The sequence below is a fragment of the Aspergillus steynii genome, assembly GCF_002849105.1.
Source record: "Aspergillus steynii IBT 23096 chromosome Unknown P170scaffold_9, whole genome shotgun sequence".
NCBI classification, from domain to species: Eukaryota; Fungi; Ascomycota; class Eurotiomycetes; order Eurotiales; family Aspergillaceae; genus Aspergillus; species Aspergillus steynii.
Genome location: NW_020194406.1, coordinates 344,283 through 363,193, shown reverse-complemented (window position 1 = coordinate 363,193; position 18,911 = coordinate 344,283). Strand labels below are relative to the sequence as shown.

Genomic DNA, 18,911 nt, shown 5'->3' with positions numbered 1-18,911 from the left:
TTAATTTGAATGATATCGCCTGTTCCCAATAAGTAGCGACTCTCGCGCGTGTCTCATTCAAGAACATCCCACTACAACTCGCGCCATTGCTCCAAATTATGCAAGGTCAGACGAGTCAAGGAATGTGTACCCATCGACCCCCCTCTGTACGCGACGAGGATAATGTGAATTTAACGGGCTTATAATGTGATGAGAAGAAGCCGAGCTGTGTCTCGTGTAGCTTACGAGAGAAACCATGCGATTACTCACAGCGAAACCAGGACCGAGAAACAGACGACAACCGCCTGGCCAGGACTATCGATGGTGAACGGGCGTCGTTAGAAGGGATCAAAACTGATGATGACACGGATGTTTGGGACACCTTGAAGTCATTGCCTACCATTAACAACGCGGGCTTCGATATTGATACGCCCATTAGCTACAAGGTTAAGCCTACTTGTTGGAAATCGTTAATGTCAGCGAGGAATAATCGGCAAGCTGTGAAGGAAATATGTATTTAGGCTTGGATTATGCAGTAATAGTATTGATTTAAAATTCGAAATTGCTTATGACTTGCTGAATGCAATGAAACATCCTACCCTGGCTGTACTATTTTCAGACTTCCCGTAAACTTTAACCGAAACTTGTTATTCGTTCTTATATCTCAGCAAGTCTTAGTCCTAAATGCAGATCATCTAACATGAACGTGCCCTTTCAAGATAGCCGGGGTGGCCATCACTTGATAAATCAGGTAAAACATGCGTTTAACTTCGGCTTTGAGCACCAACGAATAGTTAATGGAACCCAAGCGTCACTAATGTGCCTATTCGATTAATCGGGCAAGTTAGATCGTGAAAGGAATACCCACGCGTTGCGCATGACTTTGGACACTGGAGCTCGAGTACCACTGGAGCACCTAGATAACACGTCCGCCAACCTGATTCGAGTCCTTCAATCGCAGATCCCGCCACATCCAAGCGCAACCCCAAGAAACAGCCGCCATGCAAACACTGGTAATCAGCATATATCGTTGAGATTCGCCATACGCCTGGCTGATGCCGTCTCGCGCCTCCGACCCACGGGGGTATGAAAGCTGGACTGTAAGATCTGAATAGACCTTCGCGACCTGCACGTCTGACGGAAGATATTTGGCCAACGCCACGGAGAAGGTACCGGTCCAGATAGCAGCAGAGACAGTGGAACCGATGGCCGTCCCCGTGGTGGAGAAAAGGTTGCATAAGGCGAGAATGACAGCGAGGTGCTCATGGTCGGAGGGGGCCATCATGGCGATCTCGCCACAAATGACGATCGTGCCCCCGGCAAAGGCGTTGAAAATCTGGGTCATGCATATGTAACCGATATCGGCGTCTGGTCGACGAAAATGGATCATAAGCCCGACGCCGAGGATCATGAGGGGGGAAGCGAAATAGACAGCAAGCCACTTGAAACGATACGTCCAGCGGATCAGGAACCCGACTGCCAGGGTCCAGATGCCGGATCCCACAGCGTAGATAGCTCCAACGTAGCTTGCCTCGGTGACATTCAAGTCCCATACGACTTGAAGCATGGAACTGAAGTAGCTACCCCAGATAGCCATGTTGAACGTGTTAAATAGGATCATCAAGCCACCAAAAAGCACAGTTCGGTCCATGAGAAGGTTGTAGGGGATGAAGGACTTGGGTGCGAGGAACTTCTCCCACAGAACGAATGCGAGAATTAAAAGACCACCGAAAATGATCATACAAATTACCATCGGAGAGCGCCATTGGTCCCCCTGGTAAGAATAAAGACTAAATGGCAGCAGGAACAGAGCCATGCCTCCTGCCAGCAAGATAATACCCAGGAGATCGACGTCAAAACAATACTGCCTGATCCGCTGCAGTGTCAACGGCCCACCACTCGGTGGCAGGAGACCAGCCTTCCTCGCTTTGTGGTGGTTCCAGAAGAAGAGAACACACAGTGGGGCAACGATTGCCGGGATGGCAATGCAAAAGATACCAAACCCCCAACGCCAACCGGGCCCATTGAGAACGCTCTGTGAAATCGGACCGCCAACCCAGCTGGTGATGATATAAGATGACGAAGAATAAGCCAACATCAAGCCTCGGTTTTTAAGAGAAGATGTATCCGAGACAAAAACCGTAAGGCAGAAGCTCACTGCCTGGAATCTGGTACAGACGACATGCTAGTTAGTTTAAATCAGCGAGAGAAGGCGAGAGAAGACTACTCACCCAACATTATAAAATACCTGGGCCGCAGCGTAGGTTTGGACATTGTTGCACAGAGCCATCATGATGAACCCCATAACCCAGACGAAGACCGCCGCCGTGAGTCCCTGTGGTCGACCCCATGTATCTAGAACTTTTGCCAAAGGAATCTTGCTCACTCCCGCGATGATGTTGGACATGATAACAGTGGCGGCCGTTAGAGAATGCAGTCGGAATGCACTTGTCACATATGGGTTGAGAGCTCGGATAATAACTTCTTGCAACGTCATGACAAAGTAAACAAACCAGATACTGTTGATAGATTAGTGGGTGAATCATGAAGATAAAATTCGTGACTCTAACTGACATTATATAGGCTATCACCATGTGCGTCTTCGTCCACACAGTAACTGCCGCTTCGATTCCTCTAACCCCGGCATCAGTATGTCCACCGAGGACAGGATTTTCAGGCTTGGAATCGGAGTTGAGCCCAAGAACATCACTACTGGAGATAGTGGTAGCAAGTGCTCTTGGTTGAGGGTTTTCTTTGGCGTTCATCTGTGCTTCAGCCGAAACAGGACTATCATCGTAGGTGGCCACCATGGCTCGCGAGTGTTTACATACAATAAGCAATTAAATTTTAAAAAGGGACATCTGTGCTAGCGAGAGCAATGACTGCGTTATTTATGTGGAGGGATACACCCATCGGCTCAGCCTGCTATTACCTCATAGACCGAGGTGAGTAGTAAAATTGACTTCCCTGCAGCGGTTGCAGCTTGGTCTATTCTTGCCTGCTGAAACAATTGGATGGCGCTTCCAGCGGACTATTGAGCGCATTCGGCATCAAATAACTTTGCATCCACGTGAATAACAGGCCCAAAACCCGCCTTTAGTATGTACGCTGCACATCAGTGTTGGGTCTTGAATCTCAACTCCGGAACAGATTCGGCGTAGGTGGCAGATGTAGTGACTATACAATTACCAGTATCGCGGTCAGTTAACTATACAAAGGAATACCAACAATAATTCTTTCAATTGATGACCGAGTTTAGAATAATCATTCTGGCAGCAGCGGCGAGTGTTGATGTTCGAAATGTAGATCGGTGAGGCCTGAAGACCCTCAGGTGCGAACAAACAACCGGTTCTGCATGAACCGTATTTTCTAACTTACGTCACCACCACATGCTCAGTGAAGCGCGATTTGACCAATAATTTGTTCAAACTGCTATTTCTATTAAATCCTACTTTATCGAGGTTACAATTGTCAATGGGATTTCATTTTGTTAGCATGACAATCCACGAGCCCGTAAGGGGTCCCGAACAACCAATTTAATAGTATAATTCTATCACAGCCTCTACAGCTATACTTGTAGTATAAGCTTCTTCACATGTGTTTAATACCAGAGACTACAGGGAGCGCACTTATTCCCATATACAAAATCCCGTGCGCTGCCATGACAGCTAACGCGTCATCGGCATTTACGAATTCCCCTCATCTGCAACTAGTGTGTTCGGGCCGACCTGCAGAATGGGCTCTGGTAGAGGAAGGCGGTTGAACCAAGATCAATGCTGGAAACCGGGCAGACGTTTGAAACCCAATTTCATACAAGAGCAGTTTTAACCCTACCCAAAAGTCGTCCTGCTGAAACCGGTTGAGGTATTCAATGTAATAGTGACCACCTTCAGACAAGGACAGCACAGCACGAATCAATGCAACTAATGCAGTCGCGATAAAAATTCCTTCTTGTTGGCCACAGTGTTATTATGCAGACCCGGACGCTGCCAAGGAAATCAATAACCATCACTCACAATTGGGGCAAAACAGTGGGGACTTCAGCAACTGTATTGAGCCAGTGAGGCCAGTGAGAGAAAATAGTGTGTGCAAAGTAGACCGCCGGCTGAGCAATGCGATATATATCGTGGTTATACAGTGATAGGTAGTGGCATGGCCTGGTTTGATTCATTGCTATGAAGGCCAGGGTATACTAACTTATTTTCAGGTGGAAGCCGGGAAAGAACGAGCCAAAGGAGCCCTGGTCCATCAGAATGGAACGGCAGGTAATGAACTTTATAGCAATAATTCAGAGCCCGCCATACTTTCTAGTGTTCCACCATCGATATTCTAACCTGCTTACGGGGGATTAATCTGGTCTTTGATGCGCAACTGGCCCGTTGGCACTCAGGGATATCTCGACCGTGGAAAAAATTGTAACCCACTAGAAAAGGTCACCCGAGTTATCATATACTCGGTGACAATGTTGCTTGGAACGAATATCAACGAGACTTGGCGGATTGTCCCGGAAGGTAACAATTCCGGCCTCCCGAGCCGGATGGACGGGTACGATTCATGCCGAGATACGAGATACGAGATAACTGAGCGAAGATCTCGGAAGGCCGCGAGCCGAGAAATAAAGTGCTCACCGACTGGCATATTTGCCTTTCAGTCTACGTAATGTAGTATGTATTATTACAGGGGGTGGGCTGTTAGATACGAAGCTTAACTGAATAAGCAAAAGTCAATTCACTTTCGTTTCTTGACTGAACACACGCAGTAACGTTCTACTTTGGCTGTATACACTCTACTCTGCTCTGCCTAACTTCCCACCTAGCAACCAGTATTTTACCTGCTTCTCTCCTGAGACGAGCTAGATAGACGAATATATCAATCAGGATGTACTAAACCAGGTAGGTAGAGGGTTCTTTCTATACCATTGAGAAGCTCGGGTCGCAAAGTGTAATTAACTTGTGAATGACCTTTATCCACATGTCCCGGTCACTTTCAGCCTGTCGTAAAGAGTTGGTACGGCAAAATGGCTGATGAATCTACGGGATGGTCCTCAAACGCCGCCCAAAAAAAAGCCCAATCGAATTCCTCCAATTAAAGTCATATCTCAGTCATGGTGGCGCTGCCGTACTAGTCTGCTAACTCCATTCCATTCTATTTCCCTAAACCGCCGCATCCATGGTCTGGCCAATTCCGCCTATTTAACACCAGTGCATCCCCCTTTACCTGGTGGATTCCTGAACTATTTACTCTCTCCCCTACTACATTCAAAGCAAGCATTATGGTTCGCGTTGTCGTGGCCGGAGGCACTGGAGGCATGTCAAATAAATCCCCCAAAGTGTCTTTATAGGGTGGCTAACATACAGGAATATAGCTGTCTCTCAGGAGATTATCACTGCAATTATTGAGTCTGGAAAGCACACTTTGACCGTGTGGACACGCTCTGCAGTGAGTCTACCATCGGCAATTTGTCGAGTCCTTTCTCCCTTATCATTCCTTCTGGGTTCTGTTGATATAGTCACTTACAAAGAGTCTAGAATTCATCAAAGCATAACCTCCCAGGGGTGACGTATGAGCAGGTGAACTACGATGACAAAGATGATATGGTGAAGAAGTTACAGGGTGTCCACTCTGTGCTATGCTTCATATCGCAACCCACTGTACAGATAGCGCTTGTCGACGCGTGCATAGCTGCTGGTGTCAAACGTTATGCGCCGAATGAATGGGCTGCGTACGTCAACATACACCCTGTTCTCGAACCTCTTTTAACAATCATACAGGAGAAGCAATAGTGGATCATTTGCCTATCACGAGAAGGACCAAGTCCATGAGTACCTGCAAGAGGTAAATCGCAAGGAAAAGGTACATGTGAAAATCCCTGTTCTTGGTGGTGTTTAATAACGCGTCAAAATAGGTTCTTGAGTACTCTCTTTTCCAACCAGGTCTCTTCACCAACTATCTCAGCGCCCCAATTCAGTCCGCTAGCTACTGCCCCATATGGACCAACCAATGGGACATTGCCAATCGCCGTGCCATTGTGCCAGCAGAAAGAGATTGGCAATTGTCCACGACTACGATCCAGGATTTGGGCAAAGTCGTCGCGGAGGCATTGGCATACACTGGGGAATGGCCGGAAATCGGGGGTATTACTGGAACGAAGACCTCGAGTTCCGAGATCATCAAGACAGCAGAGAAGATCAGGGGTAAGATATGCTTTAAGACTTTCGACTTTTTATTCAAGTTCTAACCCCTGAGCTTCCTCTAGGCCCTTTCAAGATTGATGAGGTTTCCACCGAAAACCTTCGAGCCGGAAAGCTTGGCGCTTCCTGGAATCCTCTCCTGCCAGAGTTTGAGACGACAGATCCAAATTATGATAGAGTCAAGTATTCGGAATATGTGGTTGCCCAGATTATTTTGGGGGGCCTTGATGGAGCGTGGTCAACCTCGGACGAGTGGAACAAGCTTCTTCCCCACCTGAAGCTCACAACAGTCGAGGAATTCCTTTTGAGGTACTGGGGCGACAAGAAATAATCAGATGTGTCAAATGCTAGGTTAGCGAGCCCGCGTCTATAAAGCAGGCACAGAATGAGTAAAGCGAATGGTGTCCCAGAACAAGTGACAGACGCAAGCATTGATTGTTGGTAACTGCTTTGTTTCCGAGGTCGAGAAATGACATAACAAACCCATTGTTTTAGTTGAAAGACTTAGGGGTCTTGTTAATTCCGATAGATGCCAGCAGTGAGAACCACGGCCAGATCGCCCACGAGACGCATCTTATAGAAGTTACTGTATCTTTACATACCAGTAGGCCTCTTGCTGCGTAGGTAGGCTGCCCTTTTGCGATGTAAAAACTACCTATATTAGTTATTATTATACTTGTCTTCTGGGAATCCAGGCAATAACGGACTGCTTTACCAGCAGGATCAGGATATACGTGCTACAAATAACCGGTCACAGTAATACGATTGAGTCATCACTTGTGGTGACAACGATGTTGACAGCTCTGGAATGCAGTGGCCACAAATGGTGCGATGAAAACATAAAATAAGGTTGATGTGAAGATACAATGGAACAAACAGATTTCTAATTTGTAACAAGATACTCATGGCTCTCCTTGCGGATAGTGTTTTCCTTTTCCTCCCTTTTTCTTTTTGTTCGGAGCCCAAAACTCTGTTTTCTGCGGCAAGTGATTCGGCGAGTGATTCGGCGTATGGATCGGTGATTATCAATCCCATTTGACATTTGGCCCTTGAAAATGTTGATTTTCTAGCACCTACCATTTGGAGAACGGCAAATAATCAAAAACGTAATTATAAAGCGGTAGCATACTGCTTACTTCATACTTCTTGGCTCCTGGGTTTCATACTGAGTCTCAGACTGGAAGTAAGTCCGTCGGGATTTTCTAGAAAGCCTTGGATCATTTCTAATGTTGCCGCCACCCGGCGACTGTCATCCACGTTCGGCCTCTGTTCGGTGTTTGATGGTTTTCAGTCATGACGTAATGCATATCTATGAGTTATCCGGCACACATAAAGACATAAAAGCGAGAGTTCCCTTTCTATGCTCTGGTATCTTTCATCCATCTACGCAAAACTCATTAGAAGACAACATTGTTCCTGAATTCACCAGCTGCAGCACTCTTTTGCTGAAACCGACCTGCGACAATGTCCCCAAACACCATGAAGCAATGGATCATTGACCAACCCGACCAGAATATGGGAGGAATGCACCTGACAGAAGTTTCTCTTCCTCCCGTTGGCATCCACGACGTCTTGGTGAAGTTTGAAGCCGCGGCCCTGAATTATCGTGACTGTGCTATAGCTAAAGTATTATACACTCAACCCCCTCCGACTTCGAACGATTCGGTCTTATACTAACACTGTTATTTGAAGGGAACCTTCCCTTTTGCTCACAAGTATCCGATTATCCCTGTGTCAGATGGTGCTGGTGTGGTTGTCGAGACTGGGTCTCACGTGAAGGAATTCAAAAAGGGTGACAGTGTTATCACTGTTTTCAATCAGGGGCATCAGCATGGTGACATCACTCCTTACGCAGCATCTACCGGTGTTGGTGGAACAATCGATGGCTGCTTCCGTCAGTTTGGTGTTTTCGACGAAACAGGATTGGTCAAGGCGCCGAGCAACCTAACTGCCCTCGAAAGTAGCACCTTGCCAGGCGCCGCACTTACAAGCTGGAACGGAACGCCTTGTATGGTTTGAAGCCGATCAAGGCTGGACAGTATGTGCTTGTGCAAGGAACAGGCGGCGTCAGTGTCTCTGCATTGCAGGTATGTACTTATAATAATCCCTGTCCCATCCACTGGCTCACAGCTATCACCCCAAAACCTTTGAAGGCTGACATGACCTGCGTCGTTTAGTTGGCCAAAGCTGCCGGTGCCAAGGTTATCGCGACAACGTCCTCGGATGAAAAGAGCAAAAAGCTACAGGAACTAGGTGCTGATCACGTTGTCAACTATCGAACCACCCCGAATTGGGGTGAGGTTGCCCGGCAGCTCACTCCCGACCAAGCCGGAGTTGATTATATCATGGATATTGGAGGCACCGACACGCTTGAACAGAGTTTGAAATGCATTAAGATGGACGGAATCATAACCTTGATTGGGTTCCTTGGCGCGAGTGACCAAGCTCAGCCTGGGCTCTTGGAAGCCTTGAGCCATATTTGCACCGTACGTGGTGTTTATGTTGGAAGTCGCGCAATGTTGAAGGATATGGTTCAAGCGTTTGAGGTGAATAACATCCGTCCCGTTCTGGACTCGAATGTTTTCAAACTTGAACAAGGCAAAGAAGCTTTTGAATACTTGGTGAGCCTCTTTGTGACGTAATCAAAATACTTTCCTAATACTGATATTATGTTACAGGCTGCCCAGAGACACATCGGCAAGGTGGTCGTTCAGATTGATTAAATGGATTCACGCTCGAATAAACTTCATCGTGGAGAACTCGGGAATGAGTTCATTACTCAGCGCGCATCTTTACATCAGTAGGTGGGGTTGAATAACTCGTATATCATCCACCATCAGCCAAAATCTATCTGGATTTTGTTTGTCATAGTATTCGTCCTTGGGGAGGTTTGTGTCTTCTTGATTTTTTGAGGGGTAGTTTAGACAGTGCTATATGATTATTACTTCAATATAATGAGTGACCGACTCTGAAAAATTAGGAGCGATCTGATTAAACTTTTTTTTTCCCTCGCATCGGTAATCATCAACACTCCCGGGACCTTTTCATCTGTAGACTATCAATGCAAGTAGCGGGGTTAGCGCTTTAGTTGGGTAGCAAAAAACCGACAGAAATTTCTGGTTTCTTTTTCTTGTAGATCGCTTGATCTAAGTGTCAATAAGCAGGCATATGTACATGTTGCTTTGCTTAATTTTGAATGTTGCCGGTCTTCGGTCTTTGGTCGAATGCCGAATTGCCTTTCAGCACAACCCCGCTGGTTAGAACTACCATTGTGAGTCCAGGAATAACACCCAAAGTCTTGTATTGGCTTATTTATGAATCCCAATATGTATCAATCTCATCATATTACCCAAATTGATGTCATAAGCCCGATGCCACGTCATACTTGGGGATGCATGGGTAGGTAATGTTGCTGATATACGTCAGCCTTTCAAGCATCTATACATATTAGACGCTTCGTTCTCGGGTCTAGATTGATTATTTGGCGTATAATCTGTCTAATGTCTCATAAGTGTAAGTCATAAGCCAGTTAGATGTCGATACGCATTCGCCAAGTGTGGATACCCTGTTCCTCAACGCGTTGTTCGGCGTTCGGTGTTCTGACAAAGCCCGAAGTCGGGGATATGTCGTACGACTCAGGGGATTTATAGGTGCACGTCGCACTTGAGGTCCCGTTTCAACTTACCTCTTCAAACGACAATTCACCATGCCTCGCGGATCATGCTTCTGTGGAGAAATCCGATATGAATTCTCTGAGGAATCGGCTCAGAAGGTAATCTCCGATTTTTCGTATGTCTTATACGTCTTGGCTTTTAACTGCTAACACACAATGGGAATAGGTAATCTGCCACTGCCTCAGCTGCCGTAAAATTACCGGTTCAACCTATACTACCAATTTTGCCATACCCGAGTCGAACCTCTCGATACTGTCCGGGTCACTCCGTGACTGCACCAGACGACATGAATGTGGGATGAACTTGACTGTTTTCTTCTGTGGAGGCTGCGGGTCGGCCATCTACAAAACGGCCACACAAAAGATATTTCATGGCAAGATTATCCTCCTTGTGGGCACGGTTGATGAGGAGCAAGGGATAGAGAAGGCAGCACCCGCCAGAGAATTCTACGTCAAGTACCGTGGGGATTGGGTACAGCCAGTTGATGGAGCGGTTCAGGACCAAGAGTTTCCCTAAATACAGTCGACAAACTTTCAATAAACTGCTTGGATGAGGGAGTTGACGTTTGTGCGACTGTTTTTGCGCTTGAATCATCAATTCTCTTGACGTAAATCAAGTCCTTTCTTTCAATCTCAAGCAAGCTTAAAATGCTAGCTGCAATTCCACGTGGCAAACGGAGCATACCTAGGCTAGTCTTTCATCAGATCAAAACACTAAAACTCTTTGTATGCCAAGTGTCCAGAGATAAGAAAAATACCGTCTACACAGCTCGGGCGATTGAGTAATGGAGAGGCGATAAATTTGGCTTCAACTGACATAAGTGTCGCCAGATACTTTAATAGCTTTATTATGTTTACCATTTTTCTTTCTTTTTCTTTCTGCATTCCTCGCTCTTTCTTTCTCCTTTTTTCCTTCTTACATGTAGATTGCGGAATGAGGTCTCTGCAGGTTTTATATTCACCAAAGTGGTTTGATTTTAAATTTTAGTCAGTCTAGGTGCTGATATTATGACCACGCTGGTTGGTTTTATAAGCTCCAGAATCGTTATCCTGTAGAGCAGAATACATCTAAGATGTCGTTTTACCTTCCCTACCCTGAGTGGGTTCAAACCGACTTAAACATTTGTCGCGTGTTACTTGACTTTCATATATATATAGGTATACAAGGTGCTATTAAAATACAAGACAGGTTTCCGCGTACTTTCATAGGCACTCCAGCATCATGAATAAAAACAAGGGCATAATGGCTCTGGTTTGCAAAGAAAAAGACGAAGGGCTGTATATGATTGTCTTCAATCGTAAGTTATTTTGTATTGCGATGCTTTTTGAACCGTTCTTTACTTCCAGTAGTCTTAATATCACTTCATTCCGGCCGACAATTCTAGGCTATTGTTATAGATTGCAGGTGCTTCTTTCCGAGGCATTATTTTAAGTCATAATGTATTCCCGAAGTGCTCCCGAGGTTCAGCAATGCGTCCACTATACCGTCATCCTCTTTGAAAAAGTCATACATAACAATGCCCAGGTGCTTACCCTTGTGCTGCTTCAAAAACGACAACAACTGCTTATTGACCCCTGTTTCTGCAACAATACTTCCCAGACCCATTGCTTCGGGGTACAACCCTACGATATCCGCACCTCCAGATGCAAATGTCCAGAAGAGGTCATCCGAGTGTTCGTTCTTCAAGGCCTCGAGAAGATGCACCGTTGTTGCATTATACTTCCTCTGAATGATTTTTGGCCAATCGAAACCTCCAACGTTGTAATGATCCTCGATATACGCCTTTAAGTTCTTATCCGAGTTATAGACCAGCGTAATGTTATTAGAGTTATCTTTCCACTGGCTCCCGGGGAAATAGATCCCGGGAAGGTCTGCGCCCTTGATCTTATCCAAGCTAAAGCGTCGGAATAGGGTGATTTTCCCCCGAGTGTCGCCCAGAGTTCCCAGTTCGTTCTTGGCTTGGACAAAGTACCGACGCGCGTGGTTGGAGGTAAGAACGTTGTGAATAGCTTGTTGGGTGGCAGCGCTATCAGGCACATACTTCGCCGTACCTCCTTCGTCCTTGAACGACAGAAAGAGAGCCTCTGTCGGATGGTCATCTAGCCACTGATAGAATCCGAAAAGAACGTCCTCAACCGTCGCGGTCTCCGACTGGAGCGCGTTGCCGTGGTAGAACACAAGCGTAAGGTTTGTAACGTCGAATGCAAAGCGTAGATCAAACACGCGGATCCCGCCATTAAGCATGTCGATCAATGGAGAGGATTGGCAACGGTAGAATAAATAAGGGGCCATAATACCAGCATCATTAATTCTGTTCAGTCCTTCAAGCGCATGTTTAGTTTCGCGGGTGTAATTCCAGGTTGATGTATCGTGGGTCCCTGGAAGGTTCATGGCCGTGATGGGTGTATCATCATCGTAGTCCTTCATCCACGTTGCCTTGAGTGAATTCGAGTTATGATATTCGCCAAAGATAGGTGCGGCATCTCGGAGCACCTTCTGGATGGCCAGGTCCGAAAACGTCTGTGCTGTCGACGCTCGGCTGAAGAGAACGGATAAGCTGATAAGGACGATAGAACGCATGGTAATGACTTTTTGTCTAATGGATTTATTCGATAAGCCGCATCAGCAAAAAGAAGAGTAGAACTGACCACCATGGATTCTGATAGTTGTTCACGGATTTTGAAAATCTTCAGGCCGGCAGGAACCAAGAATGCTCCTGCCAGAGTGCCAACACCACCTCCCTTTCGCGGTTGTCAACACAAGGAGTCATTTCGGGACCGCAACCAACGTTCCATGACTCAGTTATACCCGCAAACGTCCACGACTCTTTCGCGTCAACGTCACCATGCATTGGACCTCGTAACTTTCGCTCGATCCTACGAAAATGGTATGTCGACCTAATACTTTTTTCTCCAAGGTCTATAAAAAGCATTAGGGAGAGCATTTGTCGCTCGCAATTTTTCAAAATAAACGCGGAAATGTGGAAGCAGCGATAAAGGTCACATTCTAGCCCAGCACATTAGAAGTTGTCACCCCGTCAGCCAGCCCTCATTTTATTAGATCTACTTCTGGAGCAGGGGCGGAGAATTAGGTTTACAGGGGTAAATGAACAATCCTGCCCAGCTTTCAATAATGGCCCCTACTTTAAATTGCTTTTGGACGGCTTTACTCCGGACATTAACGCAATCACGCAGTGGGCCTTAACCACACGTGTACTGTGTTAGTGACCTAGTACCTGCAGGATTGAGTAGTCTTGTACGGATTAAACCGAAATGCAAGGAACGGCTTTATGAACAGGGAAAAGGCCGTCCAGGAACTTCAAACCGGTTGACAAAAGTCGGGGTGTTACTGACAGATGTGATTGACGTTTCCGTCGGAGAGTGATCATCGATGGTTTCACCCTCCTGAGTGATCACTGATCCGCATGATTGTGAGGCAAGCCGCAAATCGCATGGGTATACTCCGATACGCTAGATCTACTTGAGAAATCCACATCCGATACGGCAAGAAAACACCCCTCATACGTTTGTGGTCTGACAATGTCTCGTGCCAGATAAGGCAGAATACCACCCCAACATGTTTCGGAAAATTCTGCACGTTCTTCCGCATATAGTTCCAAGCGCTTGCAAGGCCCTTATTTGTTAGGCTGCGGGTGCTAGCAAAACGCTTTTGAGTCCGCATCATATGCTCCCATGCCATACCTATTCTGTGATACCGGCTTCGTCCGATTTGAACGCCACCAGGGGGTGGATATGCAACCACCAAGGCTGAGTGGATGGGTTGCTCCTCCGCACGCCATTGGAAGCGCGGAAAGCGCATGGCGGGACGTTTATGATTTAGCGCAGATAACGGGCAAAGTGCGGTGGGACCAGCTCCGATGTGTGCTCAGATTAATATCAGAGTGTTGGTCTGCGCGGCTCTAGACTGGACGCTAGGATCCACCAAGTGCATCCTGTCTGGCGCTGGGGCGGGCTAACGAGTTACAGTAAAAGTAGTGTATATGTATGTTTCCTGACCAGGCGAAATGGCGTATCACACTATGCTGAGTAGGCAAGTTATCTCCGTCGACTAACAGGACAATATTTAAGAGTATATATCCTACGCAGGGATTAGAATCCGCCCATGTACCGAGACACCTGCAGGGGCCTCTGTTAATATATTAATTGCCTTTGTTGCGTTTTGCCGCTCGGATAATCCGACAGAGCATATCTACAAAAGCCTTGCGACGTGGAGGGTCCATTTCGTTTCCCCTCGTTTTTGTCATCCATCTGGAGTAGCAGGAACTGTCCCCAATATGGAGAAAACTGACATCGAACCGCGGGTCGTGGAAGCTCGCTCTTCTACTGATTTTGACCCGGAGCTGGAGAAGAAGCTGCTGCGAAAGTTGGATTGGCGAGTGATCCCGGCGCTATGGTTTCTTTTCCTGATCTCTTTCATGGATCGGTCGAACATCGGGTAAGCCATCCTTTTCGCATAAGCTGTCTATGATGCATACTAACAAGGCAAAAGAAATGCAAAGATCGCAGGAATGACGAAGGAATTAAATCTGGTTGGAAATCAGTACAATTTGGCGGTTACCATGTTCACGGTCGCCTACGTCATCTTTGGAATGCCGGCAAACCTGCTGGTCAAGAAGTTCGGTCCTAAGATGCTGGTGTTGTATATGTTTACCTGGGGTGAGTTGAGTTCTTTTTTTGTGTTGTGAAACTTGCTAACGAGGGGTGAACCATAGGGCTATTCGTCATGGGACAGGGTCTGACGAAGAACGCCACCGGATTGATCGCATGCCGTTTCTTCATGGGAATGTGTGAGGCTGGGTTTGTTCCTGGTTTGTGGAAATCTTGTGCTCGACCCTTCGAGGATAATTGCTGATCTGGATGGTTAGGCTGCGCATACTTGATCGGGAGTTACTACAAACGGGACGAGTTCCTTCGGCGATATGCGATTTTCTTCAGTGCCAACATGGCGGCTGGTGCTTTCAACGGAGTATGTCAATCTGGATTGGAACATTTGGCGGCCGCTGACTTTACGCAGCTCTTCTCGAGTCTTTTGACTGGTCTGAACATGAGCGGATACGCTGGTTGGAGATGGTAGGTTCTATCGGTCGCCCTGAAAATAATCGCCCACTGACTCCATAGGTTGTTTCTTCTCGAGGCCATCATCACCATGGGTGTCAGTATTGTCTGCTACTGGATCGTGGTGCCATTCCCCGAAGATGCGACCTTCTTGACTGCCGATGAGAAAGCCCTGCTATTGGCTCGTCTCGAGGCCGACGGTGGTGGTGTTCGCACAGATCCTATCTCCTTCAAGCGTGTCATTAGTATGGCCGGAGATTGGAAAATTTGGATTTGGTAAGTTCTCATGTTAAGTTTCTTCTTTTGATCCACCGCTGACGAGCACGACAGTGTCTTGGCCTACATGGGCGCCGAAGAAAGCGCCAGCTCCCTCGTCGCGTTTCAACCCACAATTCTCAAAGACCTCGGCTGGACCAGCCGCTCGGCCCAGGTCCACAGCATTCCCGTCTACGCCGTCGCCTTTGTTCTGACCCTTTCCTGCGCCTGGCTCAGTGACCATCTCCGCCACCGTTATTTGTTCACCATGTTCGGCGCAGCCCTGATCATCATCGGATGGAGCGTGGAGCTGGCGCAAGTGCAGCCCGCAGCCGTTCGGTACATGGGAATTTTCTTCGTGGCGTCCGGAGCGTTCATCATGATGTCGAATACGGTGGTCTGGCTGTGCATCAACCTTGGCAAAGGCGTGAAACGGAGTGTCGGAATGGGTATTCTGCCAGCATTTGGCAACTGCGGTGCCTTTGTGTCTGGCAACGTTTTCATTACGAGTCAGTCTCCCAGATACCCTGTGGGGTTCGGAGTGGGACTGGCCTTTGCTGTGATGGCGGCTGCGGCCTGCACGGTCTACTATTTCGCCCTGATGGCGGAGAACCGTCGGCGCGACAGCCTGCCAGAGAAGGGCTCGACGGCCGAAACCACCCACGAGTCGCAGGATCTCGGCGATGCGCACCCGGATTTCCGGTATCAGTTGTAGATAGACTATAGTCTTTGGGTCGTATGAGGACTGTGTGTCTCGATACTGGCCCCCCCACGCCAAGTGGGCTTTTTAATACTGATGCTCCGTCGATCAATAGTCACGTTCATTTAATGCCATTTACACAATACACCAGTGAATAGTAGGGTATGACGGTCGGATTAGTCCGTCCTGCCAATCCTTTAAGCTTTGCCATTCGCCTTGACTCAGACAGGGGTGGCTGGTCTTGGCGCCGACCGGCCAATTCTAGCCCTAAGGCGAGCCCCACAGCGGGCCGAACCAACTCGGCCGCGGTCCGGAATTCAAACTAAAATTGGCTTCCGTCAATCAAGTTTCGTGTCGCGTGCTCTCGACACGCACACAACTCACCCGGAGTCCAGTCTGTACCGGAATATGCCACCACGGATTGTGTACTCCGTACGCACCGTGGCTAATGTCCGAACGCAGGTGGATCCCGAACGGAACCCATTATATACCCCTGCTCAGCTAACATCCCAAATTGCTTCTAGTCCGTAAGGGAAGGCAGCTGTCTCCAACTAATTCAATTTATACTCCCCATTGGAAGTCCATTCCAGCCCGAGAGAAAATTATGTACGGCGTATTCCGAAGCCAAGGGTAAGAACTTTATTTAGTGAATACTGCGTAGGACGCACGCATGTAACCGGCCATGGAAAGTCTCAGCGTACTTACCGATCCATCGGATCCTACGGAGTACAACCAGTAGGATTTATGTATCTAATGAGCCCATCCAACGCATGGGACTGTCTATAAGGAGTACATTCTTTTTCGCATGGTCGGCTTCGTGGTGTCCTTTATGATTTTCTCCACGTAAAATCCGATCGTTGCGGTCTCCCAACTAGCATCTACATTCTTTTGAATTTTTTTGTTTCTTTCTATCGTGTTCGCTCTATTCTCCTTTATTGCATAGACCGGGGCAGCTTCCCGGGCATACATAAACGCTATGGTTGAGATGGTGAGCCCTCACGATGTCCCGAATAAGGGACCCGTGTTTGTCCAAGTGACTGGAGTCTTGACGGCTCTTGCTGGGGTGTTGGTGGCCTATCGACTTCTGTGGAAGGCGTATATGAAGACCAGGCTGGCCGCCGATGATGCGATTATCACTGTTTCGATGGTTTGTGTTTCGAAATTCAACACCTGTTCCAAGCTGACCAGATCATTCAGGTGTTTCAAGTCGTCAACACAGTCATGGGTGACTTGGGTATGCACTCACCTATTGCTCCCTTCGATGTAAATAAACTAATCAATAGACAGCATGTCATTATGCCTTTGGTCGCCATCGCGCCGACGTTCTTCGGACAGGAGGTAACAAAATCCTAGCACTGAAGGTAAGTTACTTCGTCTCTACAGTGACCTAAAATATACCACCAAATGACACCTAACCCAACCAAACGCACAGTTCTTCTGGCTGTTTCAAATCTTCTACAAACTCGTCCTCGGCCTCAACAAACTCTCCTTCCTCTCTTTCTACCTCCGCATCTTTCCTACGCGCACATTCCGCCTCGTCTGCTGGGTGACCATCGGCTTCGTCATCTCCACTACATTCAGCTTTGTGATCGCCACAATCTTCCAATGCATCCCTGTCCGTGCCAGCTGGTACAAAGATATCCCAAAGACGTGTGTCCAAAATGCCAGTTTCCGCTGGTCCTGGGCAGGCATCAACACGGGTCTCGACATCTGGGTCTGCCTCCTACCTCTACCGGTGCTCGCGCAGCTACAGCTCGACCGCACGCGGAAGATCGGTGTCATGTTGGTTTTCTGCATGGGACTGTTCGTCTGTATTACGAGTATCATCCGCATGTGGGCGATGGTGGCTAGTACGAAGACGCACGATCCGACGTGGGGATCATTCGACGCGCTGATCTGGAGTGCGATTGAGGCCAGCACCGGCATTATCTGCGCATGTCTGCCGATGCTGAAGCATCCAATTCAGAAGTTGCTGCCGGGCTGGTTTAGTTCCTTGTCGAATGGGTCGAGGAAGAGTCGTAGTCGGTCGAGGGCGAATTATCAGATGAGTCGGTTGGGGTCGCAGTCGGGGGTGCGGACTGGTGCTCGTGGCGAGGAGGATGATGATATCGATGCCGATGCCGAGAGTATGGGTAGTCAGGGCCCGTTGGCGAAGAACCAGATTCTGATGAAGACGGATATTAAGATGCATAGTGAGCCGGCTCGCTCGTGATACGATCCAAATTTTCTTGGGTTAAAATAATACATTTCTTTTGTTCATTTATGAGTTAGCTTTTCTGGCTGTTATCGATATTTACACCTTAGATTTAGAACTTCGATTTCCAGGTCTGCTCAAGGTGTTCCGGGATAACATCGGGGGGATTCCCTGAGCGATCACTATCTCAGTGACCATACAACGAGGTCGTATTCGGGTTCGGATTGAGTACCGAATGGGCAATACAACGGACCACGGAGGAAGGAATCAAGACAGGACATTCCACTTTCCCATTCATTGACCCACCAGGGTTACCTTAGTAGGCTAGTATGCTCAGAGAGCCCCTCGATGGCGATATGGTCACGATGATCAAGGTAGGAATGTTGATCCGATTCGGTGGGATCGAAGGATCGGTAATGTTACATCCAAATGTTGTCAATTCAAATCCCGTTGTAAACTACTCTCTACTCCCCCCCTTTTCGGCACAAATAGGGATCTGATATCAAAATTGAAATGAGAGATTACTCTGCCGTGGCCAAGAATCCAAGCCTTGCAAAGACTGAGTCAAGCTAACTCTAAGCAGCGCCTTTACCGCCGCGGCGAATTACTAGCAGGATTCGATATTAGGGCTGCTCCACTCGGCTTGTCACGCAATGTTTCAATTAGCCCAAAAGATCCCTGTCAATGTAAGGATCTAGTTCAACAGTTAGCGGTAAATGTGGACCCAACAAAGTGGACACACACTTCCCATGAGACATTAGGTGGCCGGCATAAAGATTAAAGACAGAGAAAGAGTTGAAACCAGCATCCTCCTCAGCTCACCCCTTTCACAGTAATAATCGC

General features: G+C 47.6%; 7 protein-coding genes across 7 annotated transcripts; 5 read left to right on the top strand and 2 right to left on the bottom strand.

Annotated features, from left to right (window-relative positions):
• Positions 1-895: 895 nt before the first annotated feature.
• On the bottom strand, positions 896-2,744 carry P170DRAFT_367339 (MFS general substrate transporter; the record flags this gene model as incomplete). Its single annotated transcript, XM_024844804.1, has 3 exons — positions 896-2,147; positions 2,211-2,498; positions 2,554-2,744. 3 exons carry the CDS (start codon positions 2,742-2,744, stop codon positions 896-898), a joined length of 1,731 nt encoding a protein of 576 aa, XP_024699523.1.
• A 2,507-nt stretch (positions 2,745-5,251) lies between these two features.
• On the top strand, positions 5,252-6,501 carry P170DRAFT_467944 (NAD(P)-binding protein; the record flags this gene model as incomplete). Its single annotated transcript, XM_024852506.1, has 6 exons — positions 5,252-5,308; positions 5,356-5,418; positions 5,508-5,701; positions 5,751-5,832; positions 5,885-6,173; positions 6,212-6,501. 6 exons carry the CDS (start codon positions 5,252-5,254, stop codon positions 6,499-6,501), a joined length of 975 nt encoding a protein of 324 aa, XP_024699522.1.
• Positions 6,502-7,634: 1,133 nt separating this feature from the next.
• P170DRAFT_458876 (zinc-dependent alcohol dehydrogenase family protein) lies at positions 7,635-8,934 on the top strand (the record flags this gene model as incomplete). Its single annotated transcript, XM_024851826.1, has 5 exons — positions 7,635-7,796; positions 7,863-8,096; positions 8,162-8,257; positions 8,348-8,791; positions 8,849-8,934. 5 exons carry the CDS (start codon positions 7,635-7,637, stop codon positions 8,891-8,893), a joined length of 981 nt encoding a protein of 326 aa, XP_024699521.1. The 3' UTR covers positions 8,894-8,934.
• Positions 8,935-9,864: 930 nt separating this feature from the next.
• Positions 9,865-10,427, top strand: P170DRAFT_513439 (GFA family protein). The gene is made up of 2 exons (XM_024855110.1): positions 9,865-9,942; positions 10,010-10,427. The coding sequence occupies exons 1-2, from the start codon at positions 9,877-9,879 to the stop codon at positions 10,358-10,360; spliced, it is 417 nt and encodes a 138-aa protein (XP_024699520.1). The 5' UTR covers positions 9,865-9,876; the 3' UTR covers positions 10,361-10,427.
• Positions 10,428-11,266: 839 nt separating this feature from the next.
• On the bottom strand, positions 11,267-12,424 carry P170DRAFT_430122 (PLC-like phosphodiesterase; the record flags this gene model as incomplete). The annotated part of the gene is made up of 1 exon (XM_024847932.1): positions 11,267-12,424. The coding sequence occupies one exon, from the start codon at positions 12,422-12,424 to the stop codon at positions 11,267-11,269; it is 1,158 nt and encodes a 385-aa protein (XP_024699519.1).
• Positions 12,425-14,138: 1,714 nt separating this feature from the next.
• P170DRAFT_502857 (vitamin H transporter) lies at positions 14,139-15,889 on the top strand (the record flags this gene model as incomplete). The annotated part of the gene is made up of 7 exons (XM_024854188.1): positions 14,139-14,299; positions 14,354-14,520; positions 14,577-14,672; positions 14,730-14,830; positions 14,879-14,934; positions 14,983-15,195; positions 15,250-15,889. 7 exons carry the CDS (start codon positions 14,139-14,141, stop codon positions 15,887-15,889), a joined length of 1,434 nt encoding a protein of 477 aa, XP_024699518.1.
• A 970-nt stretch (positions 15,890-16,859) lies between these two features.
• P170DRAFT_368466 (plasma membrane Pth11-like protein) lies at positions 16,860-18,086 on the top strand (the record flags this gene model as incomplete). Its single annotated transcript, XM_024844862.1, has 4 exons — positions 16,860-17,021; positions 17,072-17,108; positions 17,162-17,235; positions 17,307-18,086. 4 exons carry the CDS (start codon positions 16,860-16,862, stop codon positions 18,084-18,086), a joined length of 1,053 nt encoding a protein of 350 aa, XP_024699517.1.
• Between the last annotated feature and the right edge of the window lie 825 nt (positions 18,087-18,911).